Raw genomic sequence first — 20,781 nt, forward strand, 5'->3', positions numbered from 1 at the left:
CGGAGATCTGATTGAATTAGTCTTCACCCATCTTAGCTTCTAGCTGGCAACCCGTTTCCAATTATTCTCTTGAAATTAATAAATCGGCAACAACGGCGTCATATAGGCTTGACCAGTCTGCAATTCACTCGTATTGATGAACAGATACTATAGGGAAATTAGCAGACGCTTATCAAGAAAGGAGCTAATCGCCATAGCATGATAGCTGAATCTCAATGCTTAGTCGTGACGCCATGTGGAGTTACGAGTGAAGAAAAGCTTTGCGTGATTCAAAGACATTCTTTCAAGCTCTCAACATGTTACATTCGCTCTTTCGGTGAGCGTTTCGAGAAAAAAAAATCATGCGTTTTAGTTGAGCATCGTTGGATAACATCAAAAATGCCGTAAATAAATGAGGATTCACGGTAGCAGAACAGAACCACGGATCAGCTCAGTCTGTCCATGTTTCTCATGATTACACTGGCTTATCACTTTACCGGCAAGTTCAGGCATAACCAGTGATTCCCAGGTATCAGTCCAGTATTTTGGGTAGGGTTACCTCTAGAAACCGTCATTTCGCGACAATCATTTCAGGTGCCAAAAGTTTAAAGCTCACCACGCCCACTTTCTGTGCGTTGCAAATTCCTGCAGAAGTCTCACGAGTCATATTTTCATTCACCACCGCTCCTTTTTTTTCCTAAGATGTCTCAGCACAGCTCGCTAGGCTGGTGAGGATGGGAGGAGGATAATCTTCTCCCTTGGCTGCATGCAAACCGAGCTCTATCTTGGGACGCTCGTGCTGCCGCTTATAATGAGCAATATGGGACTAACCGAACAGTCGAATCACTACGGGGGAAGAAATATCACATTCTTCGAAAACGCCGTCTCCGTCGTGCCAAGGTATCTAGGCAGCGCTCAGTTCCAAAACGTGAGAAACGTATTCGACGGCTTGGGGGTTCCAGGAAAAGATTCCCAGCGTTCACAAATACCAAATCTCGAAATATCGACCAGTGGCTTCAGAGAATACCTTCAGCAGAATCCACTACTTCAGAGAACACTTCCGCCACAGAAAAGTCGCATTCCGGTACGTAGGCATTTCTTCGTCGGTTACTCATGCTAATTTGTTCTGTTATTTAGTTTATACCACACCGGCTCCGCATGATCCTCAACCGCAAGAAGTTCAGTCCAGGTCCTGGCTATGGGACTATGTACACCGTGTCTGTGGAACCAACGAGTTATCCTCTTCATGGGGAGTAACAATTTGAGGGGATGTCGGGGGGAAATAGAAAGCGACAGGATACTTGGGAAAGTTGTGCATTAGAGCAGCTTCGGTCTTCCACCCCAACACTGTGCCACTGTGCCACTGTGTCTGTGATTGTGCGGTTGCAGGATCTAGTTAGTATTAGAAATCGTGGACTTTTCCATGCGTACAGTGCTTAATACATATTGTCTTTCAAACATAAATTACCACGTATGACCTCGGCGTTCCTCTTCCATGTTTACCTAGTAGATTGCGACCGGGAATCGGTGATCTAGTAAATCAATTGCTACATGGATCTTCACGGTCATTTTTTACTCACCTGGGACCTTCCAAGAAGCTATTTTGGTCTCTCGATCGTGTTTCACAGTAATATTAAGCTGGGGATCCGCGAACAGAGACACGATATCTCGAATAAGGAAGGGAGCAGTGGTGTTGAACAGAAGCCACTTTGTCAGATACCCGAAGTATATATGCAAAGAACCAAGATTTTTGAAAATCATTCTTGTCTTCTCGCTAAATGTAGCCTCATGTTTCCCTCTAGAAGAACAAATTTCATACATCTGAGCTACAACACTAGGCATATACTGGCACCCTCAACTATCGATCCTTTTCCAGATTCGTTACGTTAAATGTGCCCTTAAACAAAGGATGTGATTCACATCGAATGGAATGTACCGACTCAAGCAATCCTTTCGCAGCCATCTAGCGTTCGTCTGTGAAGGAAACCCGCTTTTTTTTAAATCGCTGAGTCAAAAGTGATTCGTGGGAGGCAAGCATCGCCTTCATGTGCTCCATTTCCTCTTTCAGCATTTCAATATCAACTGCGAGATTTCTCCGCAGGAGACGCTTAGCAGCATTTCCGTCTGGTCCTCTGCATGATGCTGTCAGTTTAAAGCTCGCCTAACAGGGGACAATCCAAAGCGCACTTACTTGAGTGGGCTGGCATGTCTGAAAAGTATTAGTTAGAGGAAGATAATCAGAACAGGACGCATGATTGGAGATGTTTGCTTACTGCTCGGATGCATGATTCATATGTTGACACTCGCCGCATTTCGAGCCATCGACTGCCTTTGGTTCGCGGACACGTTTGGTTGGGACGACCCTGTTGCTTGAAGGCCGATTTTGGAGGTTTTTACCTGCAGGTGCACCGGCACGTTCTGTCTGGATTGAGGCATTCGTTTGAGGTTGATGACTGTTTGCATCTAGGGGCCCAGATTTCTCCCCCTCCATGGCTTTGCCTTTCAGTATTTTCAGGACTTGCTCCATATGTTCGCGAGGCTGATGATCAAGATTTCGGTCAAGAGGGTCTTTCAAAGGAATTTTTTCCTTCGTTCTCAAAGGCCCGAGAGATGAGTCGAAAACTATTAAGAATCAGGGGGGGGGGGCAAGAGGGTGAAGAAGAATACATAACGTCTGCAACAAATTTCAACCAATTGACTTGATTGTAAAGTTTTCATGATCCATGGATGTTACTTTTGTGGAATTAGGCTAAACACGGTACGATGGAACGCGACTCTGGGCTATAACGTTGAATTATTTCAACCGTCATCGGCGTACAGTACCACCGGTGACTGCTGAGAAGTGATTTGCAGGCGCGTTGAAAGATTAAATCACCAGCTTGACGACATTACACGTTCCAATCTCTCCGATACGACTTTCTTCTGGGCGCCAGATGGAATGGATTGACCATATTGAATCCAGCAAAAGGGTTGCGTAGAAATCATACCACGCGCTGACTCGAAGCTTGACTCATTCCGCCACGAATGCTTCAAGATACCCCAATGTGCTTGGAAACACTTCAGCTCCAACGCCTTTCCACAAGATATCAACTCTCGCTAGACTATGCACAGCTAGCGCCCCCACAATTCCCGACGTAAACTTCGGCCAACTTCACGTGATCGCTTGAAGGAGAAAAGTATCTCAGCAACATTGATGAGGGAAATGATTTGTCACATATTAGCTTTGAGCCAACCACGGCTACAGGTAGATCCAGCCACTCCACCCGCTCTCCACTGCAGAATTTTTGAAATTTCTTATTTCAACGTTCAATCAACCGCCTCAACACCCAGCAAAATCAGGGTCGCCCGGTGCATATCTCGAGTCAAAATCTCTGGGTCCAGCAGGATGTACGCAAGTGGTTGCTGCTGAAAAACGTATTGGAAATGGCATAAAAAGACGATCCTTTCCCGTCAAAATAAAAGTAGGACTTTCCTCCTCACACTCCGGGCCTCGCAGCCTTGGGGTGTCTTTTGCAGGTAAGATCTGCGCTACCAAGTACTCTTCGCGGGACGGGCTCTGCGTTATCAAGTGTGCCTCGCGGGACGGGCTCCGCGTCAACAAGTGTGCCTCGCAGGACGGGCTCCGCGTCAACAAGTGTGCCTCGCGGGACGGGCTCCGCGTCAACAAGTGTGCCTCGCGGGACGGGCTCCGCGTCAACAAGTGTGCCTCGCAGGACGGGCTCTGCGTTATCAAGTGTGCCTCGCAGGACGGGCTCCGCGTCAACAAGTGTGCCTCGCGGGACGGGCTCCGCGTCAACAAGTGTGCATGTTGTATAAGTGTGCTCCGCGGGGACCTTCGCGACATCAAGAGCCTCCGCAGGGGACGCTGCGAAACCAAGGAGACCCGCAGGAGACGCTGCGATACCAAGTTCTCCGCAGGAGACCGCTACGTCAACAAGTTCTCCCTCACAGCCCATTAGCCCTGTGATTGTAAAAACGTGCTCCCTCACAGACGATGAGCCCTGTGCTGTAGGAACGTGCTCCCTCGCAGCAATGAGCCCTGCGTTGTATACATGTGCTCCGCAGGGACGCCTGCGTTACCAAGAACCTCCGCAGGAGGCCGCTGCGACACCAAGTCCTCCCTCACAGCCTTGAGCCCTGTGATTGTATAATCTTGAGCTTCCATGCAGCCCTGAGCCCTGCGTTATCAAATTTGCGCTCATTAGGCGACCCGTGGCGCCGCGGTCCTCGTCCTGATCCTCTGGCGATTGCAGGCACCTCTTCGTGGTGTCAGAGACTAGTATTCGGGGGAGTCCTCGAAGAAGCCAAGACCTGCTCCAAAGAATCAATAAAATCAAGAATCATCCAGTATACTTTGTCATGCCCTTCAGCCTGTTTGTAGAGTTCAATATCCATGTTCCTGGTTCGCCTAAATTTGTTATGGAGGCTTGAATCACGCCCTGTCTTTCGACAATGGGCATTTTCTTCACCGTAGTGCGAAATGGAGCACTGAGTCATCGGGCCAGTGGGGATCTCAGTGTATGATAGCTTGGTGGCCAATCTGGGCGACGCGTGCAATCCAAAGTAGTCTCCATTTATGTGAATGCGTGTCTTGCTGGCTACCAGTGGTGGCAAAATCTGTCTCGACGTGGTGAAATGCGGGCTTTCGACAGTGAGTAGGTAGTGTTGGCGTGCTGATGAAGGCGTGTTGATTTTGAGGACACGTTGATGGTGAGGGCTGGAGGTGAGTGACGGTTGAGGATTGGTGATAATCATGATCGATGGGAACCAGTGGTCAACATATTGATTTGCGGCGCGGCGTAACTGCCGAGCGGTGAAGTGGCTGCCAACGGTGACTACCCCCATGGCCGTTACCGTGGGATCTTCGTTGGCCTACCAATTATGTAAAAGATGATAGACGGTGAAGCATGATGCAGTTCATTAGCTGGAATCTGTCATTACAGCAGATCGCAATTTAATTATCTGTGGATAGTCTTTTTTGAAAAAACTGGACCTTGGGCTTGGAGTTGCGTGATGGTGCAACCAACTTCGGTTCCCAATTCAAAATATGTTAGAGGGTACACTATGTCCATCTATTGACGATAGTCTGTATCAGTATTTTCACTGGGGTCGCTCTTCTACGCGGCTCGAGCTTCGTCGCATATTCTTTGGTGGTACACAGCTCTTAGGGAATGTCGACAAATGACCATTATGTGCGTAATATATATCCTCAGATGCGCACGTACATGGTAGCAGTAGAATTGGAAAAACCATCAGAATGTCAGCGATTCAGGTCCGTTCTTCTGGCCCTCTTTTCGAATATCATATTCCATTGTATTGCCAAATGAGAGACTCTTGTGGAGCTCAAAGGGGTAATATAGCTGAGTACTGGTCGAGACTATCGGTGGCTATGATATTCTAAGAAGATGCTGGATATAGTGAGGCAAATATCGCGCCGCCAGCGCATCTGCTCGCGTGGTCCAGTCGAATATACCACGTTTGCTTCCTTAACGAACCGGGTTCGATTCCCGCAGGGTGCATCTGAATGACCATTCATCAGACAGACGGTTTTCGCTCATACATCGTGTTCACGACCGGCTTGTTTCCGGTTCGTCTCGCGTGTTTTTTTCTCGTGGGCTTCGTGTTTTCTGTCATCCCTTGACACCGGCCTAAGGCAGCACCCGGCGGTATACTACGGGCGACAAGGCCATGCACTCACGCGTCGCCGCGTCGCAGCGTCTCGCGTCGGGCACAAGTGACAGGCCCACAATGGCAGAACATCACAGCTACGTCCGAGGTCAATAAGTACGACTTTTCTACCAGTTATCACAACCCCACCTGGCATCCTTCGAGTAATAATTGAGCAATTGCAACCGCTGCGGCAATCGAACGGCCGTAATTCGCGAGGCTGCGTCCGCTGGTGAATTCGTGCCGTTCGGTGGTGACCCGGGCACAAGAATGCCAAAATTGCGGTTTATTGCCAGAAAGGAATCAACCTCGAGTATGGCAGAGTGACTCCCTTGGCTCGCACCCGTCGGCCCTACAATGCACTCCCGCCCAGCTCCAGGTCGATTCCTGTTTTCGGCCATGCAACAACCTTCTATCGGCAGCAACTTTGCAGCGAACTCGGTCATGATGCGTGATATAAGGATTGCCAGACTTCACCTTTGGAGCATTCGATTGGCTTGCGACCACGTTTGGAAGGGAAAAGCTATCTTCATATCAGCGGTTTGGCAAAAAGGTCAATTGATTACCCCAAGCGTGCAGTTATGAGAACGTGTTGCCAGCTTCGTTCGCAAAGCGGGCCATGGCCACAGCCTGAGGTATCGCTTTCTGCATTGAGACACAGCAAGAGCAGTTTGCTGACTGAGGGATATACTCAATCTAGCACACATTGTTCGCTGCTGGCGCAAGAGAAGTCTTCGCAACTCACCATGCTCGTGGTATAGATGAGCTTCCCTAATACCAGCCCGCAAACAGAACCCCGATTGGACCCGCGGGAGCGGCCGAACCACGGGTGTCTCACTACCTCTCCATATTAGCATGATCCCAGACGATGAGGGTAGTGCAAACCTACTGCAGTGAAGCCTGGCACCAGCATAGGCAGACTAGACACGAGGTAGCTGTCTCGCCTCATTTACACGTCAAAGGGCCCGGCATTGCTCCGTACAACAGGAATGAATGGGCTATAACTGCCAATGCGTATCCCTAGGCAAACTTCCAGCTGTGTCAGTGAAGGACATGACTGGAGGAGATAGTCATGGTATGTTGTTCCGAGGAGGCTAGGAACTGACCTTAAGATTACCGCGCTCGTGGCGAGAGATCCGGGGTGGATTCAATGCCGTGGCCTACAATGTCGCTTGCTCAGCTGCAACCAGGCTCTAACAGAGCTGGTCCTCATAGTATGACCAAAAAGCTCAACCCATTCCGGATTGGCGCTTTTGTTGGAGAAACCGTGGTCCTCCTCGGTGGTCCTTAATGCTCGGCTTTTCTTTGCTGTCGCAGGATGCTGCGATAGATCAGTCGGTCTATCATGGGTCAAGATTAAGCCTGTCGATATACGGAAGATCTTTCATGCTGTGACAGTTAACCTTTAGTTGGAAGGAGGGGGCATGTAGGAGATGAAAGCATGTTGGACATCTATCATATGCAAATCGAAGAGGACTCAGGTTCCCAGGGGGTTTTCCGTCAACACCAGCGAAATGTCCCTGAAACAACAAAGGCAAAGCATATTGATGGCCAGTGGCCTGACCAGTCGTGCATCCTTAACTTTAAGGCCATGGGAAAGTGTGGACCGGCCTTGATGATTAGCTTCTTGGTAAATGTTCTACGGCTAGGCAGAGGCATCAGAACTGTTTCTGATAGTCAGAGAGCAAGGCGAGATCAAGAATGAAGAAAATCACATTCGCATGAAATTCAAAATGCGGCCCCAGCCATGCGAATAGGTAGAGGCGACGCACCAGGGTGAGTTAGAAGACGTTCGGGGGCTTGCAATCGACTATTTGCCTTCCTATGAAGCGTCAGCATGGAACAAGTAGTCTTAAAACTGCCGCAATGATAAAAACTTACGCTGTCAGCTATACTTGTCTGCTACATTCTGGCACGATCAAAGCAGTTACATAAAACATGTCATCAATCTCTGAATGATGGTAAGTAGGTAGGTAGCTTATGAAGGCACTTTATAACTCACTTTCCCGCAGATTCGATTGTATCTGAAGTTGTCCACGGTCTGTCTAAGGATTTGCCAGAGAATGGGTAGGTCGGCACTGATGTTAGACAACTCCTCATTGTCAGATGCTGCTATGGCTCGCTCAGTCTAGCATGGGGTCGGATTATGGCTGCCGGCGAGGCTTCGGACTGGACGTGGGGTAAGAGGTACGGAGCCATCAAAATACGGCAAGTTCCTAACATATTGACCGTTAACCTTTGATCAGACAGGGAAGAGGTAGAGAGATAAAAAAAATACTCTGGAATGTTACCACATGGCTAACTGGAGGGCATCAATCCTTCCTGAATTGGCACCCTAGCAACGCCAGGCGAAGTGGCCCTGGCAACCACATCTTCAGACAAACCAAAAGGGCAAGCAGACTGGGAGTCAGCGGTTTGGCCCAGCAGAGTGCAATATTGACATTCGCCCTATGAGGAGAAAGAGACATCAGCGATATTTCTGAAGAACAGAGAGCAGTAAACAGATGAGTTCCACAGTGAGGTTCAAAATGCAGTCCCGGCTTTAGGAGTAGACAGTGGCCACTCATGGGGTAACTTATAAGGCATCGGGTTGCTCATGGCAAAACAATTAGCTTCTTTTATATAGAGCCGTCAGCACAGGTCAACCATTCTAGAAGCTGCCAAAGTGATCGGAACTTACTTTGCCTGTTACTGCTGCATGCGGCATTCGAGTTTGGTTGAGCCGGTTTGTTAGTGGATGGTTTCGATCTATGATAAACCATCAGTAGGTAGTTTATAGGGCTTTTATAACTCACTGACTTCGCAACCTGAGTCTATCATTGAGATCAATCCAGTTCCTTGAATTGAACTTCCAGAGAAGCAGAGACGGAGCTGGTGTGAAACATCCTCCACGTTAGCATGATGTCAAATTATCGGGTAGCTAAGCTTACCTGCTGTTTACGGATTTCGATGTCGAGCATAGGCAGACTAGGAGCGATACGCCAGGTCAGTTCGATCACACGTACATCACAGTTTTGGGTCGGGTCAGTCCATACCGAAGGCAGCTGGCGAAGTCGAGAAGTTCTCGATATTTTTTGCGGGGTAATATGTAGAGAAATATTTGAGAACGATCATTCTACTGACGAAAGCCCAGGTACTTATAGCCTTGTACTCAGCCCTGACCTTTGCGCTGATGTCATGAATGCTGCCAATTGTGAGGGTCTCAACATCGCTGGGCCTCAAATTGCAGTTGACCTAACGTTTAACCTGTGATTGAGGCAGTATTCGGCGACATCACGACTTCTTGTCCATTCTGTTGATGATTTAGTATATAAAAAGCCCACCTCACCGTTGTTATCGTTTCAACACGCACAGTGAAACCGCAGAATAGCGCCGACGACACGTTCAACATTCATCAACATGGGTATACACGTTATTGTGATAGGAGGGGCGGCAAGTGTTTGTGAGACCATTCTGTGTTGGCGTATGTTAGGTGTCTCTGTGTGCTACTTCCGCAGGCTGGTAACCAGGGGTTAGCAGTGTTCGCTCCCTGAACGAAGGCGAAGACTGATGATGAAGCAGGTTGAGCTCTCCGTCGAGCCGCTCGATCGCCATCCTTTTTTCAAACTGTTCTCCCTCCTCCTGGGCCAGCCTCAGACAAGCAAGGAAGGTATTTAGTGCTTCCGGCCTAAAGGACCTGCCTATTTCCGACACACTGCCCCAGTCGGATAAAGGTGGCTGCTGTGCCTGAATGTCGACCTCGAATTCAGATGCAGTTCATATCTGGCTCTCGCTCCTGGCTCCTTCCGTTGTCAGCTCGTCCTGGCTCCATCCGAGTTGTTTTATCTCCACTAATATTTGAGTACCTTCACTCAGGGCATCGCCACTTTTCGGAACCGTGGAAGGTGAACGGCAACAGGATACATTTTCCCAGCATTGATTAACGTTGTGATGCTTCGGATGGGCCGTATGAATGACTTCTTTGACTTAGGCTGCATAGCATAAATACTCAATCCGTGGGTCCTAATGGCCTAATTTATACGCTCATTTCAACATCTGAACTGTTTGGCTGATGGGAAATGCGCTCGCTGGCTACGACGTCGTATTTTTCCCCATGGGCGGGTAGTGTGTGGAGCGTGGGAGCCAGTTCTGCGCTGGCCTGCAAGTTCTCATTCATGTTTGATTTTGATTGAGCAAAACATTTTTTGGAGAAGATGTCCGAATATTCAAAAGTTTGTTATGCTCATGGAGACTGGACACCATGAATATGGGCTGGGTTCCTTTCAAACTAATTTTCACCTCATTACTGGCTGGTTGTGGTACCGAATCTCTGTGGGGAGATCGTGAAAGCAAGAACTGATTTTGCTCCTCTTTCTGGGTCTCTACGCTACATATTTGAGACGATCGTGGATAGAACGCTGGCTCCACACTTCAAAACCTGTTCTTAATATGCTCGATATCAAAGTAATCATCGACGCTGTTACGCCAACCATACAATGAGGTATAGGAGATGCGGAGGAGGTGCCTATCCACCACCGGAGCCGTTTGTTGATACATCACCTCGCTTGCCTGCTTGCATACGCACACAGGCATCCTCTTAAAAGGAGGAGCTGGATCCTCTTAGGAGGACCAGCGATTAGTCTGAATATCATCATACCCATATCGGGCATATCTCACATTCTTCACTCGTATCCTTATCGTATGAGGACACCCCCAGGGGATTGTCCTAACATTCTAATCGCTGCATCTCGGATGCGACCGTCGAGTTGAGAATGCCTTTCACCCGAACCCGTGCCCGGCGTGCATCAGTAGAGGACGAAGTTGATTCCTCGCACGCTCGATCTGTCTCGGCGCAGTCAGATGCCCCAGTGGAACCCGTCATCGCCGTGGCCCCTCCGCCAAAGCGTATCACGAAGCGCGACCTGGACAAGCAACGAGCGGATCTCGCGAATTGGGACCGCTATGTGAAGGCTCAGGAAAAGATACGCGAAAGGCAACAGAAGGTGCTGGATATGCGCGAAGAACAGCAGAGGCAAGAGGCGCGACTGGCAGCTATGGGCCCTCCTCTTGTGCCTGCACCCCATGGATCGTCGTCCTGGGACCCATCGTGGTCGCAGGAAGGAAGTACTACCCTAGTACCACCTGCTCGAGCCCCGTCTCCGCAGCCGACGGAGTTTTCGATAGCCCCAAGCACCATGACCGGGCGTAGAACTCCAAGGAGCGCAGCGTCTTCCACAACCACGAATGATAAAGTGCCGCCGCTACCCTCTATCTCTCCATTCACTGCCAAGGATCTCGCAGACTGGATGCGTTTCAAGAACCAGATGATGGTGCATTTCCTGCGTCACGAGACCTTCTACCAGCTAGACAGAAGAAGGGTTGACGCAGCTGCGGGGCTTCTAGATGAAGAGAGAACGAGTCAGTGGTTAAACTACCGAGAAAACCTCGCACGTGGGAACCTCACCTGGCGAACCTTCGAAGATTGGGCTACCTCTCTTGTAGCAGACCCAGACATGGTAGCGAAGGATAGCGTCGACGAATGGTACCGTACCAAGCAGTACAAGAACCAGAGTGTCACGGAGTACTCCACTAAGCTAGTCCAGCTGGAGAGGCTCATGCGGCCTGAACGCACACGCGAACAGAAGATTGAGAGGCTAAGGTCGGGCCTTGTTGAGGAAATCAGCGTTGAAGCTCGCAAGTATGTCAATAAACCAGCAGAAAGCGACGCATATAATGCCTGGCTGCGTTTCTACGAAAAGATTGAGAAGCAACTCCCCGAGAGGCAGACTGCTATCAAGAAGAAGGAGCATACCTCGCATGCCGAGTGAGAGGCCTTCGAACCCTCAAGACCAGCACAAGAGCGACCGCCAGCACCCTGTCAAGAAGGGTCGTAGGGGATTCAAGGGGTCGTCTAACCGACCACCGCGACCAGAGGAAGCGCCTAACTCAGGCGAAAAGCGGAAGCGCGACGACGCGGAAGGCAGGGAGCACTGCACACATTGCAAGCTAACTGGACACACTGAGGATGTCTGCTACCGGAAGCACGGATTCCCCGCGGACTGGCCTCACAAGTCAAAAAAATAGATGACCTAGCACTGCAAACCGCGTCAGTACTAGGTCTCGTCGTCGAACCACCGCGGCACCACTCTTCTGCCCTCGCACATAAGATCCTCGTGGCTACACCCGCAGGGTGGCAGTGTGCGTGGGCACTGATTGATTCAGGAGCTCAGAAGAGTTTTGTCAACCAGGAATGGGCAAAGAAGCACCTGCGTGCCGCGCAGGAAGCACCCAGGCTCGTCACTGCAGTGGACGGCCACCAGATCAAGTCGTACGGAAGCAGGGACATGGAGCTCCAGCTTACCGACGCGTCAGGAGCTATGCGCGACGAAGATGTGACGTGCGAAGCAGTCAACATGCAGGGATACGACATGATCCTGGGCTATGACTGGCTGCAGCACGCCAACCCAGACATCAATTGGGCGTTAGGCACCTGGCTCTGGCGACCTCTGTCTCCTTCGCAACAACAGAACGAAGAGAACACTTTTATTGCATTTGTTGATGGCGGCAAAATACGTAAGGAGGTCCGCCGCGGAGGAATGCTTGGCATCCTATGGTGCCAGCCCTGGGGTGATTCCATCCACCTCAATATGATACATGAAGGAGAAGCACTGCCACCAGAATATGAAGACTTTGAAGACGTTTTTGATTCGGACAACGCTGACAGATTACCAGAACATGCCTCACATGATCATGCTATTGACCTGTTCCTGGCAAGCAGCCGCCACACAGGCCAATCTATTCATTGTCACCCAATGAGTTAGAAGTGTTAAGAGCATACCTGCAGGATAATCTCAATCGAGGTTGGATCCGTCCATCCAGGAGTCCAGCAGGTGCTCCCATCCTCTTCGTACAGAAGAAAGATGGCTCCCTCCGACTATGCGTCGATTACCGAGGGTTGAATGAGGTCACGATCAAAAACAGACACCCGCTACCTCTGGTGCAGGAGAGTCTCGATCGCCTCGCAGGTGCGAAGATCTATACGAAGCTAGATCTTAGAGATGCCTATCACCGCATCCGTATCAAGGAAGGTGATGAGTGGAAGACCGCGTTTAGGACGCGGTACGGACACTATGAGTACTGCGTGATGCCTTTTGGATTGGCCAATGCACCAGCAACCTTCCAAGCTTATATCAACCGCGCTCTCAGCGACACGCTAGACGTGTTCGTAGTGGTGTATCTGGACGACATTCTCATCTATTCAAATGATGAGGAGTCGCACCGGCACCACGTGCGAGAGGTACTTTCCAGGCTCAGGCACTATCGGTTATACGTAAAGCGTTCCAAGTGCCTGTTTCATACCACGCAAGTGGAATTCCTGGGGTTCATCGTCACACCAAGAGGTGTCGAGATGGACAAGAGCAGAATTGACAGCATCATGAGCTGGCCTGCACCTCAGAGTATTTTTGATGTGCAGCAATTCGTTGGCTTTGCCAATTTCTATAGGCGTTTCATACGGCACTACAGTGTTAAGATAGCTGCATTGAACGACCTCATCAGGGGCCCTGATGCACAGAAGAAGGGGCGTAATAAGAGGCAGGAAGGTTTCATCTTCACACAAGCGGCCCAAGAGGCGTTTGAGGAGACAAAACGATGCTTCGTAGACGCCCCTGTGCTAGCCCACTATGATCCATTGAGAGATTCACAGCTAGAGACAGACGCATCAGGGTATGCTATCTCTGGAATCTACTCACAAAAGCAAGACGATGGCCAGTGGCACCCAGTCGCTTTCTATTCAAGAAAGTTGATCCCCGCGGAGACGCGCTATGAGACTCATGACCTGGAGATGCTAGCTATCGTCAACGCTTTCAAGACGTGGCGCCACTACCTAGAAGGGACACAGAAGCCCGTGGTAGTATGGTCAGACCATGCAAACCTGAGGGCATTCATGAGTACCAAGGAGCTGTCGAAACGGCAAGCACGTTGGGCCGAGCGCCTCGCTGCCTTCGACTTCCTTATCCTCCACAAACCAGGTCTCAAGAACCCCGCGGACGCGCCTAGCAGAAGGCCAGACTATGCCCGCGATGCGCCCTCGCATCAGGTTGACTCGTACCAGCAGAAGCTATTCGAGAAGCTGAGAACCAGCCTCAAACAGGGACCGCTCGCAGACGATGACCCTGAAGCGCCTACAATGGCTGCTACCCTGATGCAAGGCCAGGAGTGCCAAGCTGTTGGTGACATCGATAGCCCAGAGCTTCTATTCACCCGCGCAAGGGCCAGACAGGCCCTGGCTGGAGAGACAGCGCTGAATGTCACGTCGACCGCCTCTATGGTTGAATACATCCGCGAAGTGCAAGCTCGAGACCCGCAGCTGCAGCAGATCAACCACAAGATAGAGACAACAGACGGTGCAGGACGCTTGGGAGGCACTCCCTGGAGCAGGACAGAAGAGGGACTACTGCGGTTCAACGGCAGGGTATTCATCCCGCGTGAGCCAGCCCTTATTGCTGAGATCCTTAAGGTGCACCATGATGACCCGTACGCGGGACACTACAGGGAAAAGCGCACATATGAGGCTATCCGGAGCAAGTACCACTGGGATGGTATGCGCCCACAGATCCAGGAGTACGTGAGGCATTGCCACACTTGCCAGCTCGATGCAGTGCATCGACACAAGCCATACGGGTTATTGGAGCCACTGCCGGTGCCTCAGCAGCCATGGCAGTGGATGAGTGTCGACTTTATCACCGGCCTACCACCATCTAAGTGGAATGAAAAGACCTACAACGCCATTATGGTCGTGGTCGACCTCTTCACAAAGCACTCATTGTACGTGCCTACCACCAAGGAGCTAGACGCCGCAGGCCTAGCGGACCTATTCTACGAGAAGGTCATGACCCATTACGGTATGCCTGAGAATCTCGTCAGTGACAGAGGAACCTTATTCACGAGCGAATTCTGGTCATCCTTCTGCCACCAGCTGGGCACTCGTCGCCGCCTATCGACTGCCTACCATCCACAGACAGATGGGCAGACAGAGCGGCAGAACCAGACGCTGGAGTATTACCTGCGACATTACGTGTGCTGGAGGCAAAATGACTGGGCAAAGTGGCTGCCCCTCGCACAATTCGTATATAATACGACAACCCACAGTGCCTTGGGCATCTCACCTGCTGAAGCTCTCTATGGCGTTCGACCTGAGCTACGTACCTCCGTGAACAATCCTTCCAAGCCTGTTCATGCCGATGCGAAACACCGCACCACAGCTGTTCAACGCCTCCGCAGAGAGCTGGAGCACCGTCTCCAACGCTCAAAAGAGAATATGAAGAAGGCATATGACCGCAAGCATCAAGAGATGACCTTCCGCATCGGAGATTGGGTGATGGCTGATAACAGGCACATGGATCGGGACCGCCCGAACGAGAAGCTTGACCACAAGCGTGTGGGACCCTTCCAGATCGCCGGCCTAGCTGGTAAACAGGCTTATAAGCTCATCATGACACCCCGCTACCGCAATGTCCATCCGACCCAGCACGTCTCACGTCTTGAACCCTACCAAGGTCCTCCTGTACGGGATGAGCACCCTGACCCTGTGATGGTTGACGGTGCGCCTGAGTTCTACGTAGAGCGTATCTTGGAGGCAAAGCGGTGGGGCCGAGGGGTACGATATCTGGTCAAATGGAAGGGTTACGGCGACAGCGAGAATACCTGGGAGCCACGCTCTAACATGGAGGATACAGAAGCACTAGAGATATTCGAAGGGCAACAGGGACAGTTAAATGCGAAGAAAGCAAGAACCGAAACTGCAAAGACCCCCAAAAGACCGCGAGGACGGCCTAGAAAGGACGGTGTACTGCCAGAAAGCGCACCAAGGCGACGTCGTGGACGTCCACGCAAGCACCCAAAGTCACCGGAATAGGCTCATTCATCTTTCATCTACCATCCAACTACCAAGCACTTCGGGTCGCAGCGCTACGAAGAAGGGGGATAATGTTACGCCAACCATACAATGAGGTATAGGAGATGCGGAGGAGGTGCCTATCCACCACCGGAGCCGTTTGTTGATACATCACCTCGCTTGCCTGCTTGCATACGCACACAGGCATCCTCTTAAAAGGAGGAGCTGGATCCTCTTAGGAGGACCAGCGATTAGTCTGAATATCATCATACCCATATCAGGCATATCTCACATTCTTCACTCGTATCCTTATCGTATGAGGACACCCCCAGGGGATTGTCCTAACAGACGCTGGCCTATCCGCCAGACTCTCACGGAAGTTAAAGAACAGCCATGCTTTCAAGACCTAGCTAATCTAGTCTGATACTATGTAAAAAAAATACTTTGACGTCTTTACAGACTGGACTTTTGGAAAAGAAACCAGCTTTGTGGACTTTCTGCTGGGCATAGGCCTTCTGCCTTCGATCTTATGGTTAAAAAAAGAGCACATGTATGGAGGAAAAACTAGAAAATGCACTTCTTACTCAATCAATTCGAAGCCCCGCTTATTTTAGAGGGGATGGTTGACATATCTCATACTCCCATGATACTCAACTGCCTGTACGCCACGGTTTCCTTCACCGAAGCTGACATGCGTGCCCCTAAATCTCGCCTTACAATCTGGCTCATAGCCCCGTTTCAATAGACCAAGAACCCTTTGGGAATGGTATATGACTAGACCTGGTTGCTCTGCTCTGGCAGCATACTGAGCTTCCATGTCATCTAATTGCTCCATGGTCTCCGTGAGTTTCTGTTGCTGTGGTACATGTCATCCGGATTCCTAGAATGCCAACCTGATTAGATAACTTATACTGTAAGCGCCACATGAGAAGCCCGAAACATACATCAGAGCTGCGCCATACACGCATTGGAGTGCCAAATGGCATGCGGTAAGCCCATCGTAAGGCGGAGAGTTCGTAAGGGGAGTAGAAGAGAGCTCGCGGCAGTCTATGGTGCAGCAATACAAGAGTGAAAAGACATTCGATACGACCTCGCTGCCTAGGGAGCCCCATTGTCCAGGTTTGAGCTCTTTGATGTTCAGAAGAAGACTTCTCATCTGTGCCATCATGCCAATGATTCGCGAATGTAGAGATATATCTCGCTGAACAATGTCAAGATATCTTTGGACGTTGACTAGAGCTTGATCCAAAGCTCGTCTAGTGGCAGCATCGATGCTGCCACCCACTTTGAAATCGAGAGTGTCTTCGGAATGACTGGCCGATCTTGGTTCGGCAAAGACATCGATGTTGCCATGATTGGTTCCCACCTGGACGTAGTGGTTATTCGACGTAAATTCGATTGACATCTCCGAATGAAAACACGGACGCTTGGGTCTTGATGACAAAGATGAGATCACTCAGTTGTAGAAATGGCTCGGTTGATTTTCCATGTAGAGAACAGGAAAGAACCAGGACGAGGTGCATGTATTTATATGTTTTTCGCCCATGTCTCGCTTTGGGCCAGGTCCATAAAATGCAATGGTATGGTAACGAGCTCTGTCATTCCCAGGACTCAATAAGCTCACAGTGGGGCCAGGGCCAATCATTTCTTCCAAGGCTATATAGCGCATGTGGGACATGCATGGACCCGACTGTCCCATTTTCATTGGCAACCCTGATCTAGCGTTAGAATCATCCAATGATGCTATGATGTGGACGATCCACATGCTCCTGGGAACCATTTCCTGACATCGGCCAATAATTGACTGAAGACTCCTGTATGTGTGGGTCTTGTAATCCATGGCACTAATTGAGCCATATGTGCTTATTGTAGTACCCCCTTTCTCGCATCCACTTCGTTCCCAGGAGATTGGGGTGGCTATTGCCTTGACAAGACGAGGATAGCGGCAGAAAATTGTGTCGAATTCCGAAAGAGGAAATTGACCCCCTTTCTTAACTCTGGCTAATCTTTCAGCGCGTGCTTAGATTCCATATCACTGTTTTTGCATGTAAAGTGGGCGAAAGCCCATACAAGCTATCAACACCGTGACAGGTATCGACCAGGCATAACTCAAACCCTGCTGTCTTGATTTCATTTTGTCGTGTTTTCCTAGTCACTGAAACAACCTAATCTTGCAATAATAGGGGCGGTAGAGTTGCTTGGACCTCCGAGGGGACTTATGGCCTTTCCAGGATTGGAGCAGATTGCTCCTAGGATCTGGGATTCAGTTCCTTGAAGCTTCAATGCTTGTTGCTGGTACTAGAACGCAAGCGATATCCCGTTGAGGGCGCAGGAATGGAATACGGCTCCATACGACGATATGAATTTTGTATGGTTAGTCCTTGCCAACGGGATGTGATATAAATATAGCTGCGGCCTGCTCTTTTCTCGCCATTTATTATCAACCACTCTTCTCACTTCGACTCTGATTATTTCCACATCTCAAATAGCCTCACCTAGCCTCACAAAACCTCCCAATGGTAAGTTACATCACAGAGAATAGGGATCGAAGGGTTGCAGCTAACTTTTCACTCAGTCCAGCATCATGAAATTACGCACTCGCTTTTTGAAAGCCCTCTCTCAAGAGAATGTTGAGGGCTTTTTTGATGTTTTGAAATGCATGAATGCACACGTCGATGTATCGGATGCTCAGGGTCGAACAATGCTATGGTACTATGTAAAGACGCGGGACTATAAGAAAGCCGAATTTCTTATTAAGTGTGGCGCGGACCCTACTGTGGCGGACTATGAAAGGGTGGCACCCATTCATGTTGCTTTAATGCAGGGTGACGCCATCGACAGAATCATAGCCTGGATGTTACTGCATTCTCGACCGACTGTGCCCGTATCTGAGATGCTTCAGGACGGCCCGAGTCTTGATGAACTTTTTTCGAATCACGCCAATACTCCCGACAGCGCCGATGTCATGAGGTTTCTTCTGGAGTTGGGTGCAGATGTCAATACTATTCTTAACTCGGACGACGAAACACCGTTGATGCAAGCAGTGCGCTGCGGTGACCTCAAAGTCATCAATGTACTGCTAGAGCACAGGAACATCAATCTCTACGCGGAAAGTCGGCATGGGTACACGGCATTGCATCTTGCTACTTGTCACGGTCAGCTAGGTGCAGTCAATTTGCTCCTATCTAGTGAACGCCTTGACGTAAATTGCAGGGACCGCCAAGGCAACTCTGCCTTCTGGCTGTCTGTACACCTCGGGCGTGACGATATCAGCGAGCGGTTTCTCAATGACAGCAGAGTGGATATCAATGTCAGGGGTGGCACCAATCCACGATGGCAAACCACAGCTCTCTACATCGCCTGTTTTCGCACGAATGTCCGGATGGTCTCCTGTATTCTTTCATCGACACGTTTACACAGAGTGAATCCAAACATTCCAGGAGACGGCAGACACAGTCCTCTTGGAGCTGCTGCGTATCAAGGCGCCTATGAGGTAGTGGAAATGCTGCTCAAGGCAGATGGTATTCGGATCAACGCAAGTGACGAAAGGGAGGACGATCCTCTGTGGTTGGCAATCCAAACGCGTTCGTTGTCGGTAGTTCCACTTTTCTTGAACGACAGCCGACTTGACATTAATTGCCAGAACAACCAAAAGGGAGATACTTATCTCATTGCCGCAGTTCGCAATGGCAATCTTCCCCTCGTGAACAGGCTACTCGAATGTAAAGGCATTGAGCCTACGAGACGGAACAAGGAGGCTAAAAGTGCGCTAGAGATCGCCCATCAATTGAATCACACCCACATCGTCCAAATGATGGCCGGTAGCGGGACTGAGTGCTGATAGGCCTCTCAATGCATGGAACTTGAGCAAATTTTGACCAGGGCTTCAGAACAAAGGTAATACTTTAGTCATCATCAATGACCCAGTACTCTTTCACTGACCTGTAGAGCCATTTAATCAAAACCGTCTTGTCTTTTATCTCATCGATCCAGCCCTTTTCCAGGCCTCTTGAAAGTGACAAAATCACGGGCGTAAAGGTAGATAAAGAGATGGATCTGATTTCTAATTATATCGATTTTTGTCGTTAGGATAAAACAGAGAGCAGCAGTTACATGATATAAACTTATGGCTTCGTCGGCGAGGGATATCCTAACACTCCGGTAGTCAAAGGCCTGGGAAACTAGACCAGAGCGTTTTAATCCCTCCGAATTGAAGGGCCACACCAGCACCAGATGATTGCATGGACAGTCATTACGGGGAACCTCTCTAGAGGATGTTTTAGCTCTTTGCGTACAACATAGAAGGGGTCAATGCCTAGGCGTTCGATAAAACACAGCTAGCTGTGAGGATGTCACGTATCTGTAGATGAGAAGCATGTATTTCGAAGGAATAATTACTATTCAGAAGGTTCTAGCCGACTCTATATACAAGACGTAGCGCGAGGAAGCAAAAGAAGGATGCCATCTCGCATTCAGGGAACTAGATGCGTCCTGTGGGTCCCCGTCCTCCGTCAGTGTGTATGCCTTTTGTATATCCCGGACGGGGGCTTCCAGGGTATTACGTGTTTCTAATAACGAGTTATTCTTTCTTAAAAGCAATCAATCCAAAGATTGTCGTAATTATTCAAGATATAAAGCCCACGCGAGGTAGCAAAGTATCTCCTTACATTCAGAGGATCCCAAGTATGTTCCCTCTGGATCAAAGTCATGTGCATAATCTATACTCAGGATATCTCTGTTGAGCTCGGTAGTATACTTCGGTTCATCCAATGAAAGTAATTTTATTCAATCATGAAAAATTTCCTCTCTGCACAATCAAATCTATACCCCGACCGCTGTCTTCGAAGGTCGTTTGAAAACATAAGGGCTTCTCAATCACGTTTAGAGTAGGAAGTCCGGTTGCTACCACAGAAAAGGCATCAGAATTGAAAACACCATGTTAGCCGAGACCGAATCTCACATGGGCAGTATCAGAGTCATTGTGGCGTAGTCGTATCCGAAAAACTTCAATGCTGCTGAAATCCTCGGTTCAGCTTCCAGTCACATAGTCTCATCGGTGACCTTAAGACCTTTCTGTCAACTCTAGTGGAAAAGGAGAAAGAGAAGATCTTTTCTATCTTGACTGTTTTATCCTCAGCATCAATACTGTAAGCCTTTGCCGCCCCAGAAGCTTATTGATGATTGTGGAGAAACGACAGTCGCGATTGAACGATGGAAAAGAACTTAGAGAATCGCAAGCCTTGACACAGAAGATATGTATC

General features: G+C 49.6%; 3 protein-coding genes across 3 annotated transcripts; 2 read left to right on the top strand and 1 right to left on the bottom strand.

The window, feature by feature from the left end:
* Nucleotides 1-1,942: 1,942 nt before the first annotated feature.
* N7509_008272 (uncharacterized protein) lies at nt 1,943-2,506 on the bottom strand (the record flags this gene model as incomplete). Its single annotated transcript, XM_056632909.1, has 3 exons — nt 1,943-2,111; nt 2,171-2,188; nt 2,253-2,506. 3 exons carry the CDS (start codon nt 2,504-2,506, stop codon nt 1,943-1,945), a joined length of 441 nt encoding a protein of 146 aa, XP_056483529.1.
* Nucleotides 2,507-10,397: 7,891 nt separating this feature from the next.
* On the top strand, nt 10,398-11,453 carry N7509_008273 (uncharacterized protein; the record flags this gene model as incomplete). Its single annotated transcript, XM_056632910.1, has 1 exon — nt 10,398-11,453. One exon carries the CDS (start codon nt 10,398-10,400, stop codon nt 11,451-11,453), a length of 1,056 nt encoding a protein of 351 aa, XP_056483530.1.
* A 6,651-nt stretch (nt 11,454-18,104) lies between these two features.
* N7509_008274 (ankyrin repeat domain-containing protein) lies at nt 18,105-19,361 on the top strand (the record flags this gene model as incomplete). Its single annotated transcript, XM_056632911.1, has 1 exon — nt 18,105-19,361. One exon carries the CDS (start codon nt 18,105-18,107, stop codon nt 19,359-19,361), a length of 1,257 nt encoding a protein of 418 aa, XP_056483531.1.
* Nucleotides 19,362-20,781: the final 1,420 nt, after the last annotated feature.

This window comes from Penicillium cosmopolitanum, assembly GCF_028827165.1.
Source record: "Penicillium cosmopolitanum strain IBT 29677 chromosome Unknown utg000009l:1.0-9042332.0:1.0-9050551.0, whole genome shotgun sequence".
In the NCBI taxonomy this organism is placed as follows: Eukaryota; Fungi; Ascomycota; class Eurotiomycetes; order Eurotiales; family Aspergillaceae; genus Penicillium; species Penicillium cosmopolitanum.